Genomic DNA, 25,980 nt, shown 5'->3' with positions numbered 1-25,980 from the left:
TTCCGTAATCTTGCCGAGCAATATTGAACGCATTCATGGCACGAAGAAAAAGCTTCATTGCGATTCCGTGCGATTCGGTCATCGAAATAACAAACTTTTCGTATCGGTTCGCTCAGAATTTTTTGCTACAGTTCAACGCAGTAAAGATAAGTACGATCAAAACCTTGTAAAAACATCGGTTTGCCTGGTCAGTTAGTAGTCTCTACTCGGACGTGTTTCGCTTTTATTTACATTAGATTTATCGTATATATAGACACGCGTCTCATATGAAAAACGCAAAATATAATTTTGCAGTATAATCGTAGTGTAACTTTTTAATCATTACTTTTTACTCATTACGTTATACCTCGGTGCTTCTGACAATAGCGACTTGTTCACCGAATTTAAACTGAAGAGTTTATTTCCCCAAACCGTTTTAAATTTGTATTAAAAAAACGGCGAGTATTTATTAGAAAGTTAATACGGGAGAAATAGACATATAATTCTCATATTTTAAAAATATATATATGAGATAGTTTATGGAGAAATAAGCTCTCTCTTGAATTGTACATCTATACATTTGTTTCTGACTACTTTCTCGAATTTATCGATGATATATCCAAATGTGAATGGAATTTTTTGGCACGATAATTGATTTATTCCGATTATTTCGATACGATGGCATATGCGGTTACATATTTACAAGATTCGGAATGCGCTGATTGGACAAAAAATCTTGTTTTCTATTTTACATGAAAAGAACATTATATTACATCATTTTTTTTACCGTAACGGTGTTGGTCAAGCGATTAAACTATCTCTTTCTCTCTCTTTCTCTCCCTTAGTTCTTTTTTTTACAAGTAAATATACAGTATTTACAGGAATTTGAAAGAAGGAGTGTAATAATATAACTGTCGATAAGACATTAGATGGATCGGATAATAAGATATAAATTATTATCATTTTGGTTATATTTAGCTTGTCGAGTCACTCTATCGATTATTTTACGGAGACAATTGCAATTATTTATCTGTAACACTTAAGATTGCTACATCGAAATGTACTTTCAGTAATATTGTAAGAAACATTATCCTAAATCAAAAATTATCAAAACTTTTTTCTAATATTTAATATTTAAAGAATTATGATTTTATTGTATAAACATAAAAAAAATAATTATGTAAAACAAATCAAATATTATAGTTGAAAGAGAGATGATACATTAATGTATCAAAGTATTATAGACGGCAAAATAAAAGGTGAAAGATGAAAAAAAGAAAAAACAAAAGCAAAAATATGTAAACCATATAACTTTATTAAGATAAAAAGTTAATAAAAAAGAATATGCAAACGATATTGTGCGGTAAAAGGTGAAATATGCAGTTTTGCAACATTTATGAGATTACAAAGATATAATAAATCGTACGTACAGAGAATATAAATCGTTAATTCGTTCAAATATAATCCAGTAGAGATTGCTAATTATAGGTGATTGATTTATGGAATTATAAAAGTGCGACGCGAGGTATGGCAGACTATAATATTGCGTTTTTAAAATAAAATTGATCTTAAATTGAATTTTGTATCCGAAGGACGGTTGCAGCATAGATTTCTCGCAATTAAATTAAATATTAAACACTTAACCAGAAATTACTGGCTCGATCTTACGGTAAAATTTGACGCCTTATGAATCTAAGCAACTGATATTTTAACGATCGTATGATACGAAACGGAGAAGCATGATGATCAACATACTTATCCGTTACTTGAATAAATTTAAGGTGGAAAATTGAAAATCTCGCGAAGAGAAATAAAACGAGTTAACTTACGCGTTAACTAACTTTTTTTTTTTAACGCGCTTAACGTATTATACAATATACTTTTCAATCGAACCTGGTTTTAATTTGTGTTACGTGATCCGTATATTCTTTGGCGAGATTGCCTTCTCGATGAGGATATCGGATCAGGTTAACAAATCAAATTAATAGAACGATGCACGAACCGGGGGAATGTCGGGTTTAGCAAATTGTTTCGACGATTTTGTATTAGACGTAATCTAGACGTATCTGTGCTCATCGCGCACTTATGAATAAAATATAGAAATCATGACATACACTTTGCGTACACGTATGTGTTACGTATATTAAAACATATTTTTCTAAAACAGTCATTCTTATTTTACTAGGAAATATGTGATATTTTTTTTCTATATTTTAATCTCGATAAAATAGATCATTACAGATCTTGTATATACATACAACTGTCGCGCGCATATGTAAGCATTCGCCGCTCATGCCATCATCGTAGAACACATGAGAGAGACAGATAGGGGGACAACATTAAAAACAACTATCTATGAAAAGAGCATTATTCGTCTTAAATAGCACAGCCGCTTTGCTAAACCCGCGTTTTCACATTCAATGGCTCGTGAGAAATTACAATCGTCGGTTAACTTAATTCCTTTATACGGCGAAACGAAGTATGACTAATTAACATCACGGATTAACATCGTGTACTTATGATAGAGGTGTTCCTAGGGTGAGTCGACAATAATTCGTACAGCGAGTTTCGTATGTAAAATAACAACGGCATTTTTTCAACGGATATTTCTTGTTAATTGTATCGATATATTCGATTATCTAACATGATGAGATTTACAGGGAATTCTGTAGAAATGTCTTAAAAGAAGGATATATGTACGACGTATTTCGCATTCATGCTCGAACCGTTTAGCAACAGGTTATATCATGTAATCAATTGGCACGTAAATCGATTAGAGAAAACGCATTGTGGCATTTAGACTCTTGCTTTTTGATTCAATATGCATTTTGCAAAATTTGAAAATTGAGCAATTGCGCTTTTTTGTCCTTTTTCATTAATATTTTTATTCAAGATAATTGTATTTTTTTCAATGAGACATGTAAAAGTTATATTTTATACTCGTAAGAATCGTTGATGGATATTGTAAGTTAATCAATTTTGCGGGCCAGCCGCGATAAAATTTTTTACGATCTAACTATAAATTTTTGGAAAAATTTAATTTTTAGTCTTTTTTATTCACGAAATAAATTTCCGTAGTTTCGGGAAAATTTCGTAATATTTTCTCAATTATATCTGCGAATTTTTGCACCGTTGATATTAAGTTCGAGCATAAATTAATATGTAAGGAACCGTCGTGTATATCCTAGCACACAAGATTTATAAATATTAACAGCCCAAGTTAGCACGTTACGTCATCCACGTCTACTCGCACGTAATCCACGTAAAGCACATAATTCATTCAACTGCATGTGCAATTTAATACATGGTATAAAATGCGCTCCGCTCATATTTATCATCGACCCTTCAGCAACACATGTCAAAATCTCTTTGATATTATTTTTCTCGCAAAGAATTCCAGATGAATATAAACAAATTAAATGATTATCACAATTAATAACTGCGTTTATTTGCACAAATAAAATTGTGACGTTAAAATTTGTCACATGTAATTTTCAGAATTTTTAGCAAAGGAAACGTAAATGTGACATTACGATTAAATTCTTCTCTTTTTTAGTTTTATTCAAATATAAATTTTATAATGAAACGTAAAGCATGACATTAGTACATTGAAATTCACAAACTCGTCATTGTGCTCATTTTCAGTTACCATAGCGATAAATAGCGGCGATTATAGGGTAGATCGAAGGGTCGAGGAGGCTTTTGAATGACGTGTTTTCTGACGTGCGTGCGATAGACACGGTGTACGACGGACAGCTGGCCCGCCGATGATGGAGGGATGGAATGTGCCAGTGTGTAGGATCAATATGCCCGAAATGGTACGATGGATTCATCATTTTAATGAGAGCGTTTGGAACAAGGGAAAGTTATTGTACACTCGTGCGTGTTCTATGGCTGCCGTTCTTCCCCATCACGGCGGAAAGTTGTTGGTTCAGTGTTGTGCGGTGAAGTCGACTTCTCTCGTTCACCGCGCCCCCACGACGACGTTACGTCGATCGACTTTAATGGTTCGACACATTGTAGTTTGCGGACCTGACGAGGGACCTGTTTGCCGGTTTTTTCCATATATAAACGCGCGAAACGTATCGACTTCTTCCGTCTCCGAGCGGAATTCCGCAATCGACCGTGTCCTTCGAATCTTGCCACGGTCGAGCGATCCCGAGTCGCGAGTCGCATTAAGGGTCGATTGCATCTATCGATTAACTCTACCAGGATGTTCGTTTCCTTGTATGTATTATACTTTTTACAATTGTTAGTACGGTTGAGTCTCATTGGAAAATAATTGATTGAACCACAATTAGTGACGGCTGATGTTGATAGAATCAGATCTGACAGTTAACTACATCGATAGATTCAATTAATTAACTTTGGTTAATAAAATTCTTTTTGTCCCTCTTTAAACTGCGATCCTCCAACTTTATAGGTTGTTATAGGTGGAGAGCGAGAATGTAGTTAACCGCGATTAAACGACGATAATCGATGTTGATGTAATCGGCCCCGAGACATCTCGAGAGAAATCGAATTGCAAGTACCAGGCACAGGATGAGATCTTATTGTTTGTTCTAGGAGTATCGATTCTCAGTGGAATCGAGTTCGCGCCGTTTTAAGTGTCACTTGTGATTGCTTGTTGACTCGAGTTGAGAGGTGGATATTCTATAGAACAAGTCGTTTTTCGATTCGAGGATATCCATTTTGTACAATCAAATCATAATTCATCCTTGTTATGCTCTTGTTACTTAAGACACTTATATTTCAAATTGATATTATATATATAATATATATATTTCAAAAATTTTTGATTGTTAAAAATATAGCAAAAAAACATATTATACTCTTGTACAAAATTTTATACAAGAAAATCTGAATTTTTTTTTGGTTTATCTGGCGCACTTTTTACAGATTTGCATGGCTCAGTGTAAAAGAGCGAATTATCTCATAAATATAAAAAGGTTCTAGATTTGAGTGCTGATTCATATAAGATTTGAAACCAGATGCCTGTCTTTCGCAATTCTTAAGCGAAATATTTCGGTGCGCGATTTCTCGCAAAGAAGTAGATACGTTTCGCAGGCAGCAACGTCGAGATGAAATATCGAGACGTTCCGCTTCGGTGATGAAGACAAACGTTACTTTGGACGTTTCGTGACGATATCATGCGATGCTCTCGCGTCGAAAAACTTCGCTGCTGGACATTCGCGTCGCAACAGCTATCGTCCTCTCGCCGACTTGTCTGATAGTGAGAGAAATTAATTTTAATTAATAGAAATGCGCACGCGACAAGATAAAAATTTTATTCAGATTATATAATTTATTAAAGTTTTAAGCAAACCTACTTTTAAATCAAATATATATCACCGATTTAAATGCGATATCAATAAAATATTAATTTTTTTTTATTCTGTATGATGGAATTACATCATGGATAAATAGTTAATCCTCATCTTATCTTACGTATATTAGAACAAATAAGAAATTACATCTGTTTTAATCTTGTTATAAAGTAATAAAATGAAATTCTACACAATGCCATAAATAACGCCTGTGAGTGTATTTACAAAATTTGTCATTACTTTCGAAGATTGCTCTCACTCTATTTACGATAAGAAATCCATCTAAGAACAAAATTAATTAAGGCGCGGCGGATAAGAATGAACTTGGAAAACAATCAATTTCTCTCATTATCCGATATAATCAAGGCGTTAATCGATTGGACGGTATCGAAAGAGTAGGACGGGGATCGTCGCGTGCAATTGCGAAGTTTCTCGGATATTTACAAGTCGAAGGATTTGAGCGGCACGAATGTAACGCTATCGGCGAATTTGATTATCGTCGACGAATCGTAAAGATAACGGGCATATCGGCATCAACTCGTCTGACGATATTTTTTTTGCCTCGATCGTGAAAATCCCCTTCGAAGGGATTCATGTTTTCTCTTCATTTAAAGGAAGATTCAATTGGTCCGCTCGTCGAAGCTCCGGAGTCCGCGTCGAGACCTTATATAATTCGATCAACGTAGCCGGTTAGCATCTATAAATACAAGATGCTAGACTGCCGTGGGGGCACGCGATTGTCAATGCCACTTCGCCTTTTGCGCGAATATATCCGCGCGCAAGTTTTGCGCGAAGCAGATTCCCAAAATCTGAAAATAGCAAGGACACTCCGTTCATTGAATAGTTACGAGGACTAGAAACAAAATTATTCTTAACACTTTCACAGAATATTCGAATGTTTTAAACATGTGTCGTTTTGTACATGATTTAATTTTCTAAAATAGAACGAAATATGTGTCTCTTGTCACATAGACGAGACACATCTCGGAAATATTTTATAGAGTATTCTTTTAAATTTTAGAATAAAAAAGATTGAAATGTTTCAATTATCTATTTTATTTCTGAAAATATGTATTATTTTCATGTTTCTGATAAAAAAAATTAACATAAATAAACATGAGTATTGAATCAAGTCTGTGAAAATGATAAATGAAATATCAATATATATATATAGCTACAGAAATTTGCATATAAAATATACATGAAAGAACCGATGCATTTTTCAATTGAAAGAAAGCTGCTCAATTTATATTTATTTACTCGCTATTACTTAGTAGTATATACTTGTGTATTTATTAGTCGTGCCCATATATATAGTTGATATACGTTATATATAATACATTCGTAAAATTTTAAATAATTAGATACATACACAATATATGAATTAGATAATATACATCATATTGAAACGAAATTAATAAAAATCTATCGTAATACAACGAACAATATCAACATGCTTGGGTATTTACTCGACACATACACAATAACGAGAATTTTGTGCCGTAAATAAGCAGTAATTTAAAATCCTTTAATGAAATTTCAGAAAGCTCAATATATTACGCTGATAAATGCACTTGCATCGCCTAGCTACGTATTACTATGTATCTCGCATCTACTTTACGTCTTCTCGCGTGTAACGCGCTATAGAACGAGATAGGTAACAGTCAACGTCGCAAGCGAGATAAAGTCTCACCTTATTTCCTCTAGGGCATGCAACGGCTCTAATAATGCTCCCGTAACAGGCCGCATCGGCGAATATATTACGAGAAACGTGCTAAAATCTGATTTTAACACTTTGAATCAATGATGACAATCTCTCGACCGACATAGAATATATCTGAATCGCAAATTGAAAATTAAGCAAGTTATAAGATTTAAGTTTTCCATTATAAGCGGAAATTTAAAAGAATCTCGCCTAACGAATATTCTGCAAAAGAGAGGCAAAGAGATGTGTGTTTAAATTTCAGAATAAAATTTTTCAAAAATTTTCGGCAAATATGAATTTTCATCTTGACGTCTAAGTGTTTTGCCAAAGTTTTATCATTGTTTATTCGTATCAAGCATAAAATAGATTCAAAGTGTTAATTATTCGCGAGGCGTGTCGATGGATTTCCATATGCTCGTTAAAAATTCACCGATGCGTATCGAAGGTCGGAGTTTGTATTTATACTGATGCATTTTACTGGCACGTACCTGAGCGAATGCCGTACCAACTACACCGCTGGCAATCGCGAGGAGATTACGCTCCATCCACTCTTCGCCGGCCTGTATGCAACCTTTTTCGTAAATCACTTTGGCAACCTCAAAGTTCTGAAAAAAGAAAGGAGAAACGGCTACTTGGCTTACCGCTTGCTGCCCCCCCGGTATGCTATTATTATAGTTGGTTAGTCCAGGACAATTCGATGGCGTTAGTTCCGTGAAGGTTTCCGTGGAGAAAGTGAAAGGATAACTTGGCCGTTCTTTATGTAACTCCAACGTTTTTACTGTTGATCGCGTCAATCGGTTGCTATTTTAATGCGCGCGTGTCGCAATCATTTGTCGCGATGCGTGTTTCGTCATTTATGCAAATTGCGATAATAATTGAGATTAGATATAAGCTAACGATCCGATTTATACGACGTAAATGCTCTTTACTTAAGAGCATACTCCATTTTTTATATTTTGAAATACTATATCCCATCTGTCTCTCTCTCTCTTTTTATACGATAAAAGAAGATTTATTTGATATAAATGAATTGTAACACTGATAAGTTATCACGCGAAAAATTACGATCGAATTACTGCAAGCGGATGCAAAAGCCACTTACGGGCCCGAGAGAGGATAAAATCTGTGGCAACGTTAACTCTCTCGGTCGCATCGCGCAAGAGCGAGAATCTGCGAGAACGTTGAAAAGGTCAGACCGTCCTCGCTTTTACATCCCGCCTGCTCGATCCCGGTCTCCTCTCCGTTAAGTGAAAACTCAATAAGGTACTTGGTCCGGCAGGCATTTCCTCTCCGTTTTCCACGATTCCATCGCGAGAACTATATCATACGGAGAAAAGTCTCGAGGGGCGAGCTTTACGAAGAATGGTTCGTACGTTACGAGAGTGACGCGCTTAAAGAAGCGACTCTCTCAGCCGCGGATATCGAACAATAAATTCCGCCGTTTAAATCTCCTAGCGAGTTTCCGGACGATAACTTCAATTTCCAGTCATATAAAGGTAGCAACCTAATTTATTGGAGCTTGGTGGACGGAGGTTGTATCGGAGGGGGCGTAGATCGAGCCGAGATCGTAAAACGTGGTTCCGGAGGAAGGAGGAGAGGAAGAGAAGAACGGAAGGAAGATTCCAACGGGAGCGAACGAGAGGGGAGGTTCCGTACGTGCTCGAGAAAATATATACGGGTACAGCGGCGGGAAAGGGGGGACGAGAAAAGGGATCTAAGTAACAAACCTACTCTGTTACGTCGTGCCTCGCGCGTTTACTCTCAAGAAACCGGGGAGTAACTACGCCAGGCTTTCAAGCTGCTACTTCATTTACACCTTATCCCTCTTCGCGACCAAACTTTTCCAACATTGCCGCCCCCCCCCTCCCTTCTCGTCTTTCGCTGATGCCGCGACGATATTGTACGACTCCCTCATTAGCGGAGCGTTAGATGCCCTAATTACATAAGAGTCTTCGCCCCGTCCTTTCGAACAACTCCGAGCGGGAACTGCTAATTTATTTCGTCTCGTCGCACGTGTCAAAGTGGTCGATGATGCGCCCGATGACAGTAATGGGAGAGATTGGGAAGATGAAAAGTAGATGACGAGGTCTGGTGTATACGAAACGTGACTTTGGTTAAGCGCAAAGTTAATTGAGACTCTCTGACAGGGCGTGAGGTAAACGAGCGACGAAGATTTTTGCGAGTGGCAAGGGAAGATTAATTCGACGATGAAAAAGACCTCTGAAGGGAGATAGAGAGAGAGAGAGAGAGAGAGAGAGTGAGAGAGAGAGAGAAACTCGTGCCCACTCGTTTTTATTCGTTTCTACCGTTCGTTGTGAGCTACTCGCTAAATTTCTCACTCCTTGCCGAAGTCCTCCTTCAAGCTTGGTTTTTTTTTTTTGTTTTTTTTTTTGGACAGACACGAGGGCGATGGCAGCCTCCCTATTTTAGCGTACTATAATCTGCCGTATTAGCATAGATAACATCGCAATTCTAGCACGGTACAATCACGTGCGCTAGCATAGATAAGCGCGTGATTATAGCGTAGCATAATCCCGGGCTCTAGCGTAGTAATATAATCTCGTGATTTTAGCGTAATATGATTCTGCGCCGACCGGCTCCGCGCGTACGTAATTCTGACGTTATATAATTGCACGCGAGCGACTTTACGATCGCGATGTACCTTGCGATAATTTTCCTCGAATCAACATAAGTCTAAGGACATTCTGTCTGTCCTAAACCTTTGATCCGTCAATTTATAATCAGCTATGAAATCTTCATTTCAAATGACAGAGTTTACATTGACTGGCGTGCAACTGCGACTTTTCTTCACTAAATTAATTTATCGCCCCATTGAATCATTCGTTAATTTCGACGCTACATATTGACAAACCAACGGCTAAGTTAATCGTAATAACAAATTTAATTATGAATTTCTCGATAATTTTCGATTAAACGTGTCAATTAATGTAATACAATATTAATGCGCGGCAGTTTACCGGCCGATACGCCAATATGCAATCTTGTTGCGACATAATTGCATGCGAACATCGTCAAAATAGTAATAAAACTCGTCGGCCGCGAAATTGAAATTTGAATAATCAGCATAGAATTAATATGGTTGGCTAATATAAGAGAAAGAGGAAGACAGAGAGAAAGAGAGAGAGAGAGAGAGAGGCTCACATTTATGATGTGCAAACTAGTTCTTCGGACATTTGTTATGCCCATTGGGAGGAGGGTAGTATAATAGTTCTGGCCGTCAAGATTATGCAGCGAGCTGGCAGTAATTTATCGTACTGATTATGAGACAAAAACTCGTATTATTGCATCGCGTGCCAGGTTCGTATAAACGCTTTTATAGAATAGTTGTTCGGTATACGCGCGCTTATGACTTACGCTCCTATCTTCATTAAAGAGTATAATGTGCCTAACTACGCGGAAAGTGACGTTTTGAGAAGAAAGGAATGAATGAAGAGTCTATCGCTTGAAATTATGCGGTATTTCTGCGACGCTATAAACAATAATACCGGAAAATTGCTAGAAAAACTACGCGAGAATTATAACATTTGCCTAACATAAAGGATATATATAATATAATGTCAGAACGTGTGTCACACACACATTATCGTTCTAGTGTATTATTAATATGAATTATTATAAATTTTTGCCGCAAGTATTTTGACAAATATTTCAATCGACTGTTTCATATATTCAATTTTTGCAAATCAAATCCACGCAGTGGATATATATACATATAACTATGTTTTTTATAGTTATGCGGAACACAAAATTTTATATGTTGGTTTCGCTTCGATGTTGTATTATATTATGTGTTTGTACACGTAACGTTTCTATTTGAAAGCGGGTATATACGTGTAACACTTACCGTATCGATCCTTCCGCAGTCGTTGCGTATCGATATAAAATACATCAACGAGAATATGACACGTCGTTATGAATATACTTACTTGCAATTTGACCCATATAACGACGAAATATATTTAAATGTATATACCAATAGCGACATCTTTAAATGACAATAAAAAGACGTTCATACGTCATAGAATAATACAACATAAGCAGAAGGAGAGAAAATGACAACAGTGTCAAATTTACACAGAATGTTCAGGAATCATTTGAATGTACTTTTCACGATAGATCCTTCAGTCGGTTTGAAATTGGACTTTTTTCAATATAGAGATATTGAGTTGCAAAACTGTATAATAATTGAAAGGACATTTGTAATTCTGAGACATTCTGTGCGCAGAGTTTTGTCACGTCTACATTTAACATACATGCGATCACGTTCGTAAATAGTGGCATCCCTACTAAAGGAATCGAGAAGCTGGGAAATTGCAACTTTCTCAAACTCGGCGCGCATATTTAGAGCTAATTGGCGTCGTAGTCGAAACTTGTGCCTCGCGTAAAATATCGTTTAATGGAATTAAAGTTTTAACAGTAAACCGCTTTGCATCGCGCGCGCGCGCGCTTTCGGTCGATCTCTCCCCGCCAAAGTTTATTTCTTTCGGTCTTTGCATCGTGGTGTAAAAGCGGATCGATTGACGACAAACTATAAGCGCACGCGGTCTGGCATATTCATACGTATGTACACTTTTAGAAAGGTAAGTAAGGCAACACACGATCGAAGATTTGATGGCGGAAATACGCGCTCTCGCAGATGTCACCGAGTGCAACGAACGATAGTTGGTACTTTCCTTTCCGTGACGACGATCGCGACTATCAATCTCCGCGTTCGCAAGCGCTTTATTGTCGGACGCGGTATTTCACTTCCCGCGAAACTTATATACGCGGTTTGTCTGAAAATCCACGTCGCTTCTTACGAGATACTTTATTTCTACGCCGTGGCGCAATTTCGTCGGAATAAAATAGAAACTTCCATTCACGGAAATAGAAATATTACTCGGATTTCTGTTTACGTAGATAACTATATCTGGAAAATGTATTACGGAATTGAAAGAGCAGCATTTTTCTAAATGTGCTTATTCTATTTTGAATTTAAAAAATATTATATTACATCTTCAAAAATATATTATATCTTTAAGCTTAATATTCAGCAAAAGCATTTGATATATAAATATCGGTATTTAAATTTTTGAATTATATTCTAAGCAGAAGAGATATTTCGCCGAATCGATTTCGTCGAGCGATCGATCGATTCGCAGTTTAATAGCTCGGTTAATCGATCGACGAGCAGAGAAAGTTCGGACTTCCCAGCTTGGTGGACGACAGTTTTCAGGGAAAGAATACCTGCAGAACCATGGTGCTGACGACGGTGCCAGCGACGGGTACGAGGTTCAATTCTAGCCACTCCTCGCCCGCTCTTAGGCAACCCCGCTCGAATATACTCCTCTCTCCCGTCTGCATTGGCCCGAGGGGGCAAATAAAAATAATGTAAAAAGTCGGCAGACACAGGATCTTTGTTTAATAGCTCAAAGACTCGAAATTAGATCGTCGTTGTGCACCGAAAACAAACATCGCCGCGCCCTCAACATCAAAGAGGAGAGTGAATATAAAAATGACTCGTTCGTTCCTCCTAATCGCGATTCCCGCACACAGATATATTTTTTATTTTACCCTGAGAATCTACAAAGCGCACGCCCCTAAGGGGAAGAGGAAACTTAAGAGGGTTTATCGACTGACGCGCGAGCATAATTTAGCGGTTTAAACCACAGGGGGAAAGTAAGAGAAATGTAATAAGGTATTCGTGATGTTCGCTGTTGCGTGAAGCGGTCTAGTGCAAGTGTATGTTGTAACGAGCAAAAGGGGTATTTGTGGTAGTGTGCACATATAACATTAGTTCTTTCCCGCGTAGTAAATTTTTGCGAAATCCACCCGTGGCAGTTTATTTTGTTCGCAATCTATTTTTATTTGTAAAATTGGACAAATTATAATATCTGTATGTGATTTCGGATTTAATTTTTATTAATTTATACGACACACACACACACACACACACACACACACACACACACACATATATATATATATATAGATATATGTTTAAAATGAATAACGGCGACGCTTTAATATACGGCCCGAAAAAAGCTCTTTATCGTTATTTATTTATTTGTGTTTTATCGATTTGTAACGCTTCGCGGCGCATTAACGATCGCCCGACAAAAAAATATAATTAAGCAATGGGGGTTTCTCGATGAAAGCGTAATTAGCGAGGGCGGGTTTCAAGAGCCATTACATCGGGGATGATATATCTACTCTTAAAATAGAAGACGGCATAGAAGTTCTTATTCCTCCTCCACACTTTCTCTCTTACCCTGGACTCGAGAATTTTCTCTCTAATTAAGTTCCACGGTTTCTTGACCTGAGTCGTTTTTTACCCGCGCTTGTGTAGACATTGTGTAATCCTGCGCGCGCGCGGCCTATGCAGAACTAACTACCCCTGCGAACTACCCTCCCTTATCTCAAATCTGGACTCGCGCGATAGAACGCAATTCCAAAGACAAATTATTCGGTGCCCCTTCGAGGCATGTTTCCCTTCCATGGTTTACCGTATCTTTCGCGAAATAACGCAAGTTTCGAATCGGAAACAAACCGAAACTAGAAACGACCGGAATACTAAGATGTCACTCAGAATGCTAGGATGTAATGTAGGTGTGAAGTTCTATGATTGTTAACGAAATAAATTAAAAAGTTCTATTATAGGATCTCTTACGATAAAAGATTTTTGACAAGATAAACTGAAAAAGTTAAAAAGAATACAAGAAAAAAAGAAACAAAAAATTGAACAAAAATGATAGATATGTAAAAAATAGCTATTATTGTCGCGTGAGTTGAGTAACATTTACAATCGCCAACTTTTTCTACATCTGGAATTTTTTCTGTTACTCGTTAGTTTTGCAATATGATGGAAGAAAGCAAAGGTTTTAATATAAAAAAAATTAATTCATATTAGAGCGATAAAAGTACTTACATAACTAGGCTTTCTAACATCATAGCCGCATTGTTTATTTTTAATAATTTCCTGAAACAAACAAGAAAATTGCTTGACTTTCAACAATTCGATTAGTATTTGATGAGAAAATATTTTTCAAAGCGGCAGAAAATTGCATATGCTAATTAGTGCATAAAGTTACATTAGGTTTTCGCTTGCAACAGCTAAAAGGCACGCCGCACGCTTCCCTCGAGCCGATGTCGCTCGACGAACAATTGAAATAATTGTTGCGGTCCCAATCCTTTGGGCCCTCGATGCCGCAACATTGCAACTGAAAATAATAAAAAAGACGATAAATTTTATAATATTATTTAAAAATATATTTTATATTTTTAAAACAATATAGAGATATAGAGACTTTTTAACTATAAACTTTTAAAATTTTATATTGAACTTTTACATTCTCATTGATCCATTATATTTATACAGAGTGCTAAAATTTGTTTTCTATACGTTTTCTATATATAATAGTCGGGTAGAAAATTCGCCACTTTTTTTTTAAACGTTTATACAGACGAGAATGTTATCTACATGAGGGCAAAGTTGAAGAACCGCGCTCAAAGCGCATCAAGGGGATATTTTGCATTATTGGCGGAGTTCGCGCAGTGCCTATATGCATTGCCGATATGATCAATCGTGATCGAATTTGCGATGAATACCACGGATGAAAATATGAATTTCAAACGCCGTCATAAATAATTCCGACTGCGCCGGGAATTGAGGAGCGGTGCAATATTAAATACGCGATTTATATAGAGATCCAGTCGCGCGCGATAAGAAAAGAGGAGAAACGAACCAGCGCGTATCGTCCAGTCGAAGTAATAAGAGTGCAAGAGGAAAAAGGAATCCCGTCGCAAGCAGCCGGGTATTAAGGGAATGACAAAAAGGCCAGAGGACGCGACGTGGGTCGGATTTGGTCGGTAACGCTCGGTAGTCCAAGTTTCGAGACCTTCATTAAACCTCAATATCTGTCTTTTTTAGAACGAGAGTCCGAGGCGTCTTATTCTTTTTCGGATACCCGTATATGTCGCCGTTGGTCAATCCGGTATTTTTTTTTTTTCACGCTAATTCTAGCAACCGCCAGATTAAGAAATAGCGGATATATACATATACACATTGTAAAAAAATATTACAAATTTATGCGAACAATAAGTATAAAATTATACAATAAATAATAGAGTTGTTATTATTTATTATGTAATTTTACACTTATTGTTCATGTAATTTTACATATTTATTTACAATGTATATATATCTTTCATAAAGCGCATCTGATAAAAATCTTTTTAAAGGCGACGTTAATTCTGCGTACAAATATGCCCTTTGAAATGGCGTATTTCGTATCAATGGTTATTTTTAAGAGATAATTTGTGTTCAATGATCTTGTCAGCATTAATTTGTTTGGGACAATTACTTATGCGATAGAATGAGTAATATGCTGCATTGTCAATTAATATTATTGTTATGCGTTCGATGCATTAATTAATTAACCGACATGCGCGCATGCCCCGCGAGTTTCTCATGTAATTAATTAGTCACGAAAATATTCGTATTTCTCGGTACGACAGAGTCGGGCGAATAAAGATATTTCGCGTTTAATTAGGGGTATAAAAATAAATTATCTAACGCGAAGTGAGTATTAGATTCTACACTGGAGTATCAAAAATAAACAATCGGGAAAATGCTGGGAATATTTGTTAATTAAATTATTAATAATGAGGGAATATGCGGGAACGCTTCTTTTTTTCGTCATTTCGCACGTGCTTTATGCAATTTGATTACAGGCGATTCGTTACCGTAAAATAAGAAATGGCTATCACGTAAAGCCGATATACATCAAGAGAAAGGGAGAAAGGGAGAAAGAAACAGCTCAGCGTTGAGGATGGAAAAGTAATATCAAGCAGATGCCAACTGCGTAATTTAGCTGATTTGTTTTTAGCATCGTTTTATTTCAATCATTCATGCGGCAACGTTTCAATTCGTTCCAATCAAATATTCATAATACGAAACACGAGTGCGCGGAATATTCATACGAGATGCGAATGCGCCGAGTATTGAGATACGGGATACGAGTTTCCGATTCTAGCTGGATTTAATTATTATGCGCTCGATACACTGTACAGACGATATCAAGGGACATCGACAACGGACCTAAATTCGCGTATCGATTTCTTGTCAGCTAAAATTTTGACATGTGCTTAAATCATGTAAAAATCAATACACACACACACAGACACAATAATATAGATACACGAATAATAACCTCAGGTTTTAATTTGTTTCGCTCGCGTCACATTATTGAACGATAGTGAAATTAACTTGGACTCTTTGATAACGACGCTCAAAATAAAATTAAATGATATTTCGCGAAGCGGAATCATACGGGAATGTGATATTCCTTGGAAAAATTGATTTCTGTAAGATAAAACTTCTGCTGGACGCGCTACAAGCGCGTATATACATACATGTCTTTCTTGATACGTCCTGTATATCGATCGTGTCGGCCGAAAGCGACCGAGTGAGCCAATTGATAAGTGGGATAGTGACGGTAAATACGCTCCTCGCCACCGCGCGAAGTCGAAGTACTAAGCATTTCATTAACCGCCTATAAATGGTACCGAGTGGATCTCGACGGGGCCAGACAATACAGTATACGGCAACTCGGCGGTATCTCGGTTTCCCCGGGGTTGATAGGATTGTCGAAATTGCGCGTCGGCATACCGGGCGTCGCTATTGAAATCTTGCGAACCACAATTGGTCGGCCGACCATCGATTAACGATTTCTATGATACTGCGCTCCCGATCGCTTCGGAAACGCGATTGTCATATTTACAAACTAGATGAGATCGTTTCTGAGTCTTTCAAAATATCGGTCTTTTATTGTCTTTATACACGTGCCACACTTGGATATTTGACGTTAAGCGCGGCTAATTCTACAGAATCTATCGAAACTATGATAGGATCCTCATGAACGTATTTCTTATAACTGTTAATTATATCAAATGATAAAGATACGCGCGATACAATATCTTTTTCTCTGGTCAATTTTGCTTTATCCAATTCGTGAAAAGCGACCCGCTCTATTAATCATCGATGGTATAAGAATATGTAGGCTGCGGGGATGGTTTGGCGATGATGGAATTGTGGTAGTAATTCGATGTTTGTGGACTCATCAGCGGTCTCTGAGGCCCACCGCTCGCGTGTTCCGACATTAACTGAATCAATTCACAAATATTTCCATATGTACCCGGGATAATTTATGCGTATATTATGCGACTCGCGATCGATCGATCGATCGATGGATCCAACGAATATATACATATATAAATATTTAAACGCGCATAAGCTTATTGCGGTATATTCCGTGACCGAAGTAATTTATCCTCGTCTCCCTCTCGCGGGATCCGTATTTTACTTAAACTGCGTTTCATTGAACGCACGCCACACGGATCTATCTATCAGTTGAATTAATTCTCGCGGTTCCGCCGGATACTTGGCCGAACGTAAATCACACCATTGCGTCCCGTGTCCGCTAAAGTCTCTGGCGGATCGGGATGAAATTTTCGCCAGTTCCGGTAACGTGTGCGACGCGCGAGAGCGGCGTGTGCGGTTTACCGTCGACTAGCTTCTACTGATAGGATTACCGAAATTGTGTGGCAGTGTATCCGGAGCGGTTCTATTGAAATCTCATAAACCACAATTGGATGACCAGATATCGATTGTCGAATCCCACTATTATATTACGCGCTATTTGGCGGCCGCGGAAGCTGATCTCGGGCAGATTTTCGTGCTGCGGCGAGGACTCGATAAAGTTCGCGCAAACTTGCATATCGGTAACTGTCTAACCGCACAATTTCCCGTGCTACTTATTGTTAGGAATGCGCGCGAACGCCCTCCCCCTTTACCCCGCTCCACCCTTCAACGCTTTACATACATACGTTTATTAAAGTCGCGGGTATACGGTTCGAGTTTGGTTATTTGGCGGGATATGTGAGGGAAACGCGCGTATGTCGGAATTATATTATTGAATTCACGGAAGAGGAAACGTGAGGTATGTGCCAATGTTGTTGAATAATTTTAATCAACTTGCCCAGTCTTCTTGGATCCAGTCGATGAGATTCTGCTGATCAGGATCCTCCCGATAGTGGATGATAAACGCTTGGAAGCCCCCTGTAGCTTGTGACTTTATCTAGCACAGTAAATAAAATATCACTCTAATTAATGCAAATCGTCTGCGCTTTATATTCTAACTATATTAATTATGTAATTCCTAGATCTATTTTAAACTAGGACGTCTATTCTAAACTATTTACATTAATAAAAAATTCATCTCCAACAGTTTGTCCGTCAAAAATAAAATAAAAGAGAGGAGAAATTTCGAAGAGATGGAATCGTATAAAAAAAGTTTCACAATCTCTCTGCGAAGTTTTATCACAATCGGTCATTTCTGGCTCGGGATATTCCCTCTTCCCGGCGATTGACGGCTATTACAGGCGCTGCAGGTGCAAATGCTCAAGGACGAAACTTAACTTTCCGCTGGTCGTAAAGCAAAACGACGCGCATTAAAACGCTAGCTGCGCGCGATGCGATAGCGCGCCGTTTGTTGGTTGTTCAAATTTTCCGCCGGCGGAAGAAAATTCTCGTCATGTTTAAAGGATACGGTTAATGGAATTAATTAGTAACTCGAGAACTTGCTGCATAATTATACGCAAACTTCGTCGGCGCACGGCCTAGACTCTGTTCTACGTGTTCGTCTTGCCTGCGAGCGAGCGCGCATGTATTTTCGGCGAACGAGATTGTGAAATACTTTTGAAATAATTCAACCATGTTTTCCTGTAATTATTGAATTAATAAACGCTGTAAATAGAAACGATTACGAATGAACGCGGCAAAATTGTTTCAAGGAACGCGTTCCCCTGTTTTGCAAATGTTCAATTCTATAGAAATCTTCTGAATTTTGGCAAAGCTAAATATTCCTCGAAATTTTATTCGCGCGGATAATTAAACGCGTACGGCACGCAAGATAAAAAAATGATAATGAATTATAGTTATAAAATGATGATATCTATAATATTTTATTTTAATATTAGCTCTCTAGATACATATTTCTATAAATATATAAATATGTGATATACATATACATATGTATGTAAAAGTTCAAAAAGTTAAAAAGTTTAATGTTCAGGATATGTGTTTCATGTTCTTGCTATTATTAATATTATTATAAACTCTTGATGTAATTCGATTTCAAACTAAATCAAACAAAGCATATGGACACTATATTTACCCAATCTTTGAAGATGAATCCTAAGACACCGGCAGTCATTTCCATTAGCAGTAGTAGCGCCAGAAATATCGCGTACTGCAACAGCAATGCGAAATTAATTATAAAAGAAAATCCTTGTAAGATCCCTGAAAAGAAGTTAATTAGTAGCCGTTATAGTGTCGTTTTCTGTTCGTCAAGACCATCTTTTCAACCGCCATACGATCGATCGTTATCTTTCGAGGAACTTTCATCCCCCCCAAAAAAGCTGAATCTCTTTGATTTTAAATACTTTTAAACGTTACATTTTTCAAAGAATCAACTTTTGTTTGATCATCCGGAGAACGGGCAAGGCAACGATAGACCGTAGATATCACGTAACGAACCGGAAAAATTCGATCAAACTTTAAAGTTTCAAAAGATATTGAACAATTAAAGTAATCCAGCGAGATCTTAATTGAATCCCACAGAGCGCTTACCGCAGCGAGGAGGCATGTGTTCTCCCGCAGCGCGCCGACGCATCCCGTGAAACCGATGATAAATGTCACTGTACCTGCAACAGAATAAATAATATCGGGTACTTCGTTACATAGCGCGCGAAATATGTAACGCGAGGAACACACGAACGCATTCATCAATGTATCGTATAATCATGAGTTATGAGCGTAAGTCCCATCGGTGAATTCATTCCCGCATCGACATTCCCGCACGCGAGATTCCAGGTGCATTTATAGATTGGTTGCAAAGTGTATGAAAAATCATGAAAATCCAAAGTCGGATACAAAAATATATAATGATGTCTATACAAAAGAAAATGCGATGATAAAATACAATCGAGAGATTTTTTTTATTTTATCTTATATTTTGTGTTTACTTAAATCTTACATTTTTAATTTTTGTTTCGCAAGATCGTATAGTGTTTTATTAATCGGCGAAATCGGGAAATTCGCAATATTCTGGAATTTCATCTGTGTAACTTTGATTTACGTAGCATACGTTGCGTATTTGCTACACGTGAATTTCGTAATTATACAAGTAATTATATTAAAATTTCTCCGCGAGACTCAGTTGAATTTCGTGAAAGTGCGTCATCAGCGCGTTGCGCGTGCGACGGTAATGCGGAATATTTATGAATTATCTGCTACTCGCGGACGAGCGTAATGAGCGCTGGTTCAATCTCGTGTACGCGTTAACAAAAAGTTGGCAAGAAAACGACGAATATTCAAAATTCATTGCTATCGCGATTAATCTGCGCGTATCTGAACGCAGCTTTTTTTAATTTTAAATTTAAATTTAATATCGTTGCAACGAAAGCACAAATATTAATTTTTCAATAGTGTAAAAAGTTTGCACCATAAAAATAAATTCGCAAGCGAAAATTTGAAAATTGAATTTTATTTATTTCTGTACAGGGTGTCCCACCAAAAGTAGCCATTCCCTTTTATCTTTTAAACCAAAAGAGATAGGTCGTAACAAATATATATTTAATTAAATGATTCAAACCGTACTCTGTTGTGAGCAGAATGGTTGCTTCTAAAAGCTATCTTTGTTAACGAACGGAGAGGTATGCATAATTTTTTTATAATAATGTGAATATTTTGATATGAAAAAAGTTGTAACGCTGTTTGAAACGATGTATGATATAATGTAAATATTTTATATATATTATACGAGTTTTATCAACTTGAAATATCGCGGGCCACGTCCACCTTTTCATTTTCGGTCCTTCTGATTGAATATTATGATCAAATGATAACATGGCGTATGTCAATCTCTAATGCACGAGTCAAAAGTTGCCCATAATGCAGGGTAGAAAGTGAAAAGACGTCACCTGCGATATTTCAAGTCAATAAAACTAGTATAATATGTAAAATATTTATATTATATCATACATTGTTATTTGTTTCAAACAGCGCTACAATTTTTATCATATCGAAATATCCATATTATTATATCTCTTTTAGTTTAAAAGATAAAAGGGGTGGCCACTTTTGGTGGAACACATTGTATATTAGATTGAAGAAAATAATAGTTGCTAACGCATTCATTAATTTTTGACAAAGATTTGGCGACGAATCTTAGTCAGATAATAATTTTTCATGCATAGGATTTATATGTATCAAATGTATATGAAACAATTTAAAGCAAATTTCATAGTACGTAACATTAATGGAAATGATCCCGGTGTGTTAAAAATTAATAGCTGCATCGAGGAAACGATTATAAGCCAAACTCGGCGGGCATGCTGTCGGACTTAATGAATTTTATCTATCATCGAAAGTTATAAGATTTTAGGATGTATTCCGGAAATGGAGGTAACTTTTAATCCGATGGTAAAGTGGGTGCGGTAGCGTAGAACGAAGCTTTCAAGTAACTGAATAATTAGTCCGGAGTTACTTTCGAAACTTTTGTTAAGCCTTGCTGCGAACTAGAAGAAAATGGCAACGACGGAACGCTTTGCGCCCGGACGAAAAACTCGACGAAGAAAAACGAAGACCGCGTAGGAACGTGTATCTACTTGAAAGTGCAGTTAGAAAATTTTTGTACAGGGCGCTGAAGCGCGCGCGCTATTACAAGATACTCTATACCTATGTCTCGAGTATACCTGAAAGCACAGAATCTATTTTAATTCACATGAATTTCTTTATCAATAATTAATGCCATTTTGTAGTCACGTTGGAAGATCGTCATTTCGCTTACGTTGCATCTCAGCTTGCATTCGCGTTAATATTTGGCGCATACTCAATGTTTCATAAAATGAACGATAGTAGGTGGTGAGCCAATAGTAGCCGAAAGGGCTTTGCCGTCTCTGCAATATCGCGACGTTGCTTTATGTCATATGCTAATAAAATTGCATGAAAGAGAGACACATCCGTTTGATCTCGTTTCGCGACACGTGAATATAACGGGGAATGTGGACCGACGATATTCGTTTCGATTTTAGATTTTTCCTGACTAAAAATATTCATAGAGAGAAAGAGAATATTTACTGAATAATCCAAGTTTCTCGTCTATCTTTTTCACCGATGAATTTTGTAAGCAATTTAAAATCGATTTTTCGTGGCAAAATTTTAATTGAACGTCATCTTTCTGCAATTATTTCATATTCAATTTGCGATACGAATATTTAGTTGAAAATGTTTGAAATCGTGTGAAATAATATCCGATCAGAATTGGGACATGCACAGACGAAAATCAAAATGTCGCACTTAATCGCGCGCGCGGGCTCGCATTTATTTAAGTACGGAAAATAAACATAATCCAGGATTCAGTGTTTCTCTCTGCATGAGTTGCAATTTATTCGAAACGTCACACGATTTTAGCGGGCAGCAATACTAATAACTTTAGTCGGATTTTCGAACGGATATTTCCCGCATCCAACGTATCAAGATTTATGAATGCCCGTCTCATTATTTATTTAATAGGATTTATGAACTTCGAAACATGAATTAATTTTGAGAAATGAATATTTATATTATCAGAAACTTTTGAAATATAATTTTTAATTTAAGAATAAGTTTATATTAAATGTGATAAAAAAGAGACGTCACTTTAAATGATTTGTAATATCTGCAATATGACGTAACAATTTCATTCTATGCATTAACGATTCAGATAAAAATGTAAGCTATTTTTAAACACCATTATAACTTTTAGGTGTAGCGTATCTAAGTCTAAATTGTTGTTATCTGGCAATCGTTACACTAAATTAAGCGCAAGCCAGAAGAGGTAGAGTTACTCATCAAAGTAAATGGAAGTAATTGGAGCATGGGATAATCGAAAGTCTAGCGCAGGTCGATAGAGCATGCTACGCAAGTACGAAATAATTAACAAGCGCGTCACTTTCCTAACAATAAGTATACGAGATATATCAATGAGAGGATGTTGATTATTTTGAAAACGCCGCTTGAACGGCATCTGATGTCACGCGCGTTTTTCCACATTAAATTTTATATATACAATTATATTGAGATTATCATTAAAAGGCAGTCTGTTGATATTTAATCAGCTGTAGCGAAGATTCGTATATCAAATACTGCTGCGCTGAACAAACTCTTAATGACTCAAAATCAAACAACGAGCAAGTTCGCTGTTCACTTTAACTCTGCGAATTAAATATTCCTGCAAACTGCATATATTCTCCTCTTTGAACTGTAAATATTAAACTAATAATACTTAGCTTGCTTTATAGCAATGGAATGAATAACGAAATTAATCGCGAGTACATTTATCTTGACGGAACAAAAACAGTATTTAAAAGGCGGCGAAGAATAAGTTCTCTCTAAGAATGCGTAACAGCAGCATCAGATATATCGTTATCGTTCTCTCTTTTTCTCTTTTTCTCTTTAATATAATATTGTTTGCGTTTAAAATTAAGCGTGAATACCTTTAAATGCTGTTGGAGTAAGTTGAGAAATAACTACTATTACCACTACCACTACTACTATACTATTACCACCGGATCCGATTAGAACGACAACGGAGCGACCACGGTCTGCCTCTTTTCGCCATCCCCTTCGAACTTCGAGGAGATTGTTTCCACGGTCTCAGGACAAACAAATAGATGAGCTCCCGCAAATCGGTCCCTCCTTTCTTACCCGAGCGGTCTCCCGCGTACAGTCCCGTTGTTCTTTTGGCGTACCGAATCACGTGCAAATTCGATTTGGGCCACACGACATCCCGCAGAGAACGTCGTACCTCGGATCGGCCGTCTCAGACTAGTTTGGATTCGGTCGCCGGGAACATTCCCGGAAGCATTCTCGCCATTACGGCTCGGTGAAACCGCGGGCGGCTGACCGCTCCGCGAGTGCGAGCGGCTTTCCGGAGCGTAGAATCTCCCGGAATCCACGTGTACACCCGGTGGTAATCCGACTTACAGCATCGCGCTCTGCGACGGTGGATGTGAAGCTCTCTGGGAACGTATCTCTCTCTCTCTTTCTCTGTCTCTCCCTTTCTCTCTCTTTCTCATTTTCTCTTTGGTCGGAAACGTGACGTCCGCAACCTCGATGCAACCCAGAGGACTGGTGAAATAAATCGGACGCAAACCTCGTCCTAATTTTATGTCCGATGCCTCGCTGCCGGCTCGTATCCAATTAAAACTTTGGCATCGTGCTAAAGAGACAGACAGAGAAAAAGAGAGAAAGAGAAGAAGGATAGGAATGGAATGGGGCGCGCAATCTATACCTATTTGCCAGCAAAATATCTGTATTAGTTGACGGAATATTACATTCACGTTGCGGAAACATAGAGAGAAAGAGAGAGAGAGAGTGAGAGAGAGCGCCTATGGTGGTTAATGAAAATGTATCGAGAATGGCGGTGCTTTTTGCACGCCCTTAACCCTTCGCATCCGCTGTACATTTTAATTAGCGTTCCACAAGCCCCCCAAAATCCTTGCAGATTTCTCTCTGTGTGATATTTATGATTTTTCCGAATCGATTTTCCTCGTTTAGCAAAGATTGAAATTTAATGCGTTTGAAAAGATTCAAAAATTGCCTCGACGTGGAAATAATCATCAGTGTTGCAACAGTTTTGTCAAGAAAAATCGATTCGAGTTTTCACGAGAAATCTATCCGCTTTGCACCAATCTTTATATATGCTAATGATCGCGAGCATCATGCAGTCGATTCAATACTGTGAAAATAGGTCGTCACGATCGTGACCACCGACAAAAACGACGGGCTCTTCCCCTCGCGCGTTGGCAAAACGCACCCTTTAACGACCGGTAATGTCGCGTGCACACAGCTTATCTTCCGCCTTCGCGGCGAGGAAATTGTGTCGTTACCTTTGGGACTCTGATTCATAGGGCCGCATTTGGCGCCGAGGCCGCAGGTATCATTTATACATTACCGTTATACGGCCCCGACATTATTTTTCATCCTGTCATTCCGCCTAATTTACTCGACGTTTTATGAGGGAGCGATTCGCTCTCTCAGGGAGAACCACCGATCATTTCTTTTGCTATCTCTCTCTTTTTCGTTTCCTCTTGATACACTTGCCGTGTTAATTGAAACAAGTTGATTATATTGCAAACACGTTCCATAGAATGCTTTGATAAATGTTTATCCGGTAAATAAAACTTTATTTTTGTGTTTTTAGAAAGAAAAAAGTTGACGACAATGAAATTGTTTGGAAACAATTGTAAATTATATTAATGCATAAAAATTGTAATTATATTTGCGTAATGCGAAAATTTCTTTCTTATATTATAATAAGCGCAGAACAAATTATATAATTGTCAGAGAACTAATCGTCAGAGAAAATGTAATTACTATTTTTTGATAATTTCCAATTATCTCTCGCTTTACCAAACTAGGTTGGGTGCCGTTTTTTCGGTCTTCATCTCTTATTAAAAAACGGAACGAACTTTCCGTTCAACCCAATAGTTCGTTCCATAGGTTTTCGAATAACCGTCAATAGTCGAAAAAACACTTTTCGGTACATTTGAAATTGATTATTAACTGGTTTATTTCAAAACCTATGGAGCAAACTACAAACATTTTGATCTCATTTGAAAGATAATTTAATTCCGAACAAAAAGTTTCCTATAAACATGGGTCGAAAAATGCTTCCTTAAAAAGTTAGCGCCCAAAAACCTCTGAAATCACGGTTATTTTTTACGTTTTTACAAATATCAGGGAAAGTATACGTCTCTTAACAAAAAGTACCGAAACAAAAGTTGTAGAGAATTAAATTATCCTTCAAATGAGATCAAAGTTATTGTAGTTTGTTCCATAGGTTTTGGAATAACCGTCAATAG

General features: G+C 37.4%; 2 protein-coding genes across 5 annotated transcripts in view; one reads left to right on the top strand and one right to left on the bottom strand.

The window, feature by feature from the left end:
* The window catches only part of LOC115238875 (28S ribosomal protein S24, mitochondrial), a 136,137-nt gene that overhangs the window by 23,316 nt on the left and 86,841 nt on the right, over positions 1-25,980 (top strand). The gene's annotated exons all lie outside the window — the stretch shown is intronic.
* Positions 1,369-25,980, bottom strand: part of LOC115238871 (tetraspanin-5) — a 106,903-nt gene continuing 82,291 nt past the window's right edge. The window contains exons 3-10 of one of the 3 annotated variants that reach the window (XM_029813005.1): positions 19,703-19,776; positions 19,248-19,322; positions 18,051-18,149; positions 14,103-14,231; positions 13,940-13,990; positions 12,259-12,369; positions 7,500-7,616; positions 1,369-6,115 (exon numbers count right to left, since the gene is read on the bottom strand). In XM_029813005.1, the coding sequence (XP_029668865.1) occupies positions 6,047-6,115; positions 7,500-7,616; positions 12,259-12,369; positions 13,940-13,990; positions 14,103-14,231; positions 18,051-18,149; positions 19,248-19,322; positions 19,703-19,776 (725 nt within the window). In that variant the 3' untranslated portion in view covers positions 1,369-6,046. The remainder of the gene's footprint in view (positions 6,116-7,499; positions 7,617-12,258; positions 12,370-13,939; positions 13,991-14,102; positions 14,232-18,050; positions 18,150-19,247; positions 19,323-19,702; positions 19,777-25,980) is intronic. The other 2 variants (XM_029813008.1, XM_029813007.1) reach the window with 2 other exon arrangements.

The sequence above is a fragment of the Formica exsecta genome, unplaced genomic scaffold, assembly GCF_003651465.1.
Source record: "Formica exsecta isolate Colony F162 unplaced genomic scaffold, ASM365146v1 scaffold362, whole genome shotgun sequence".
Taxonomy (NCBI): Eukaryota; Metazoa; Arthropoda; class Insecta; order Hymenoptera; family Formicidae; genus Formica; species Formica exsecta.
The sequence above is the reverse complement of the archived record's forward strand: the minus strand, read 5'-3'. Positions and strand labels throughout refer to the sequence as shown.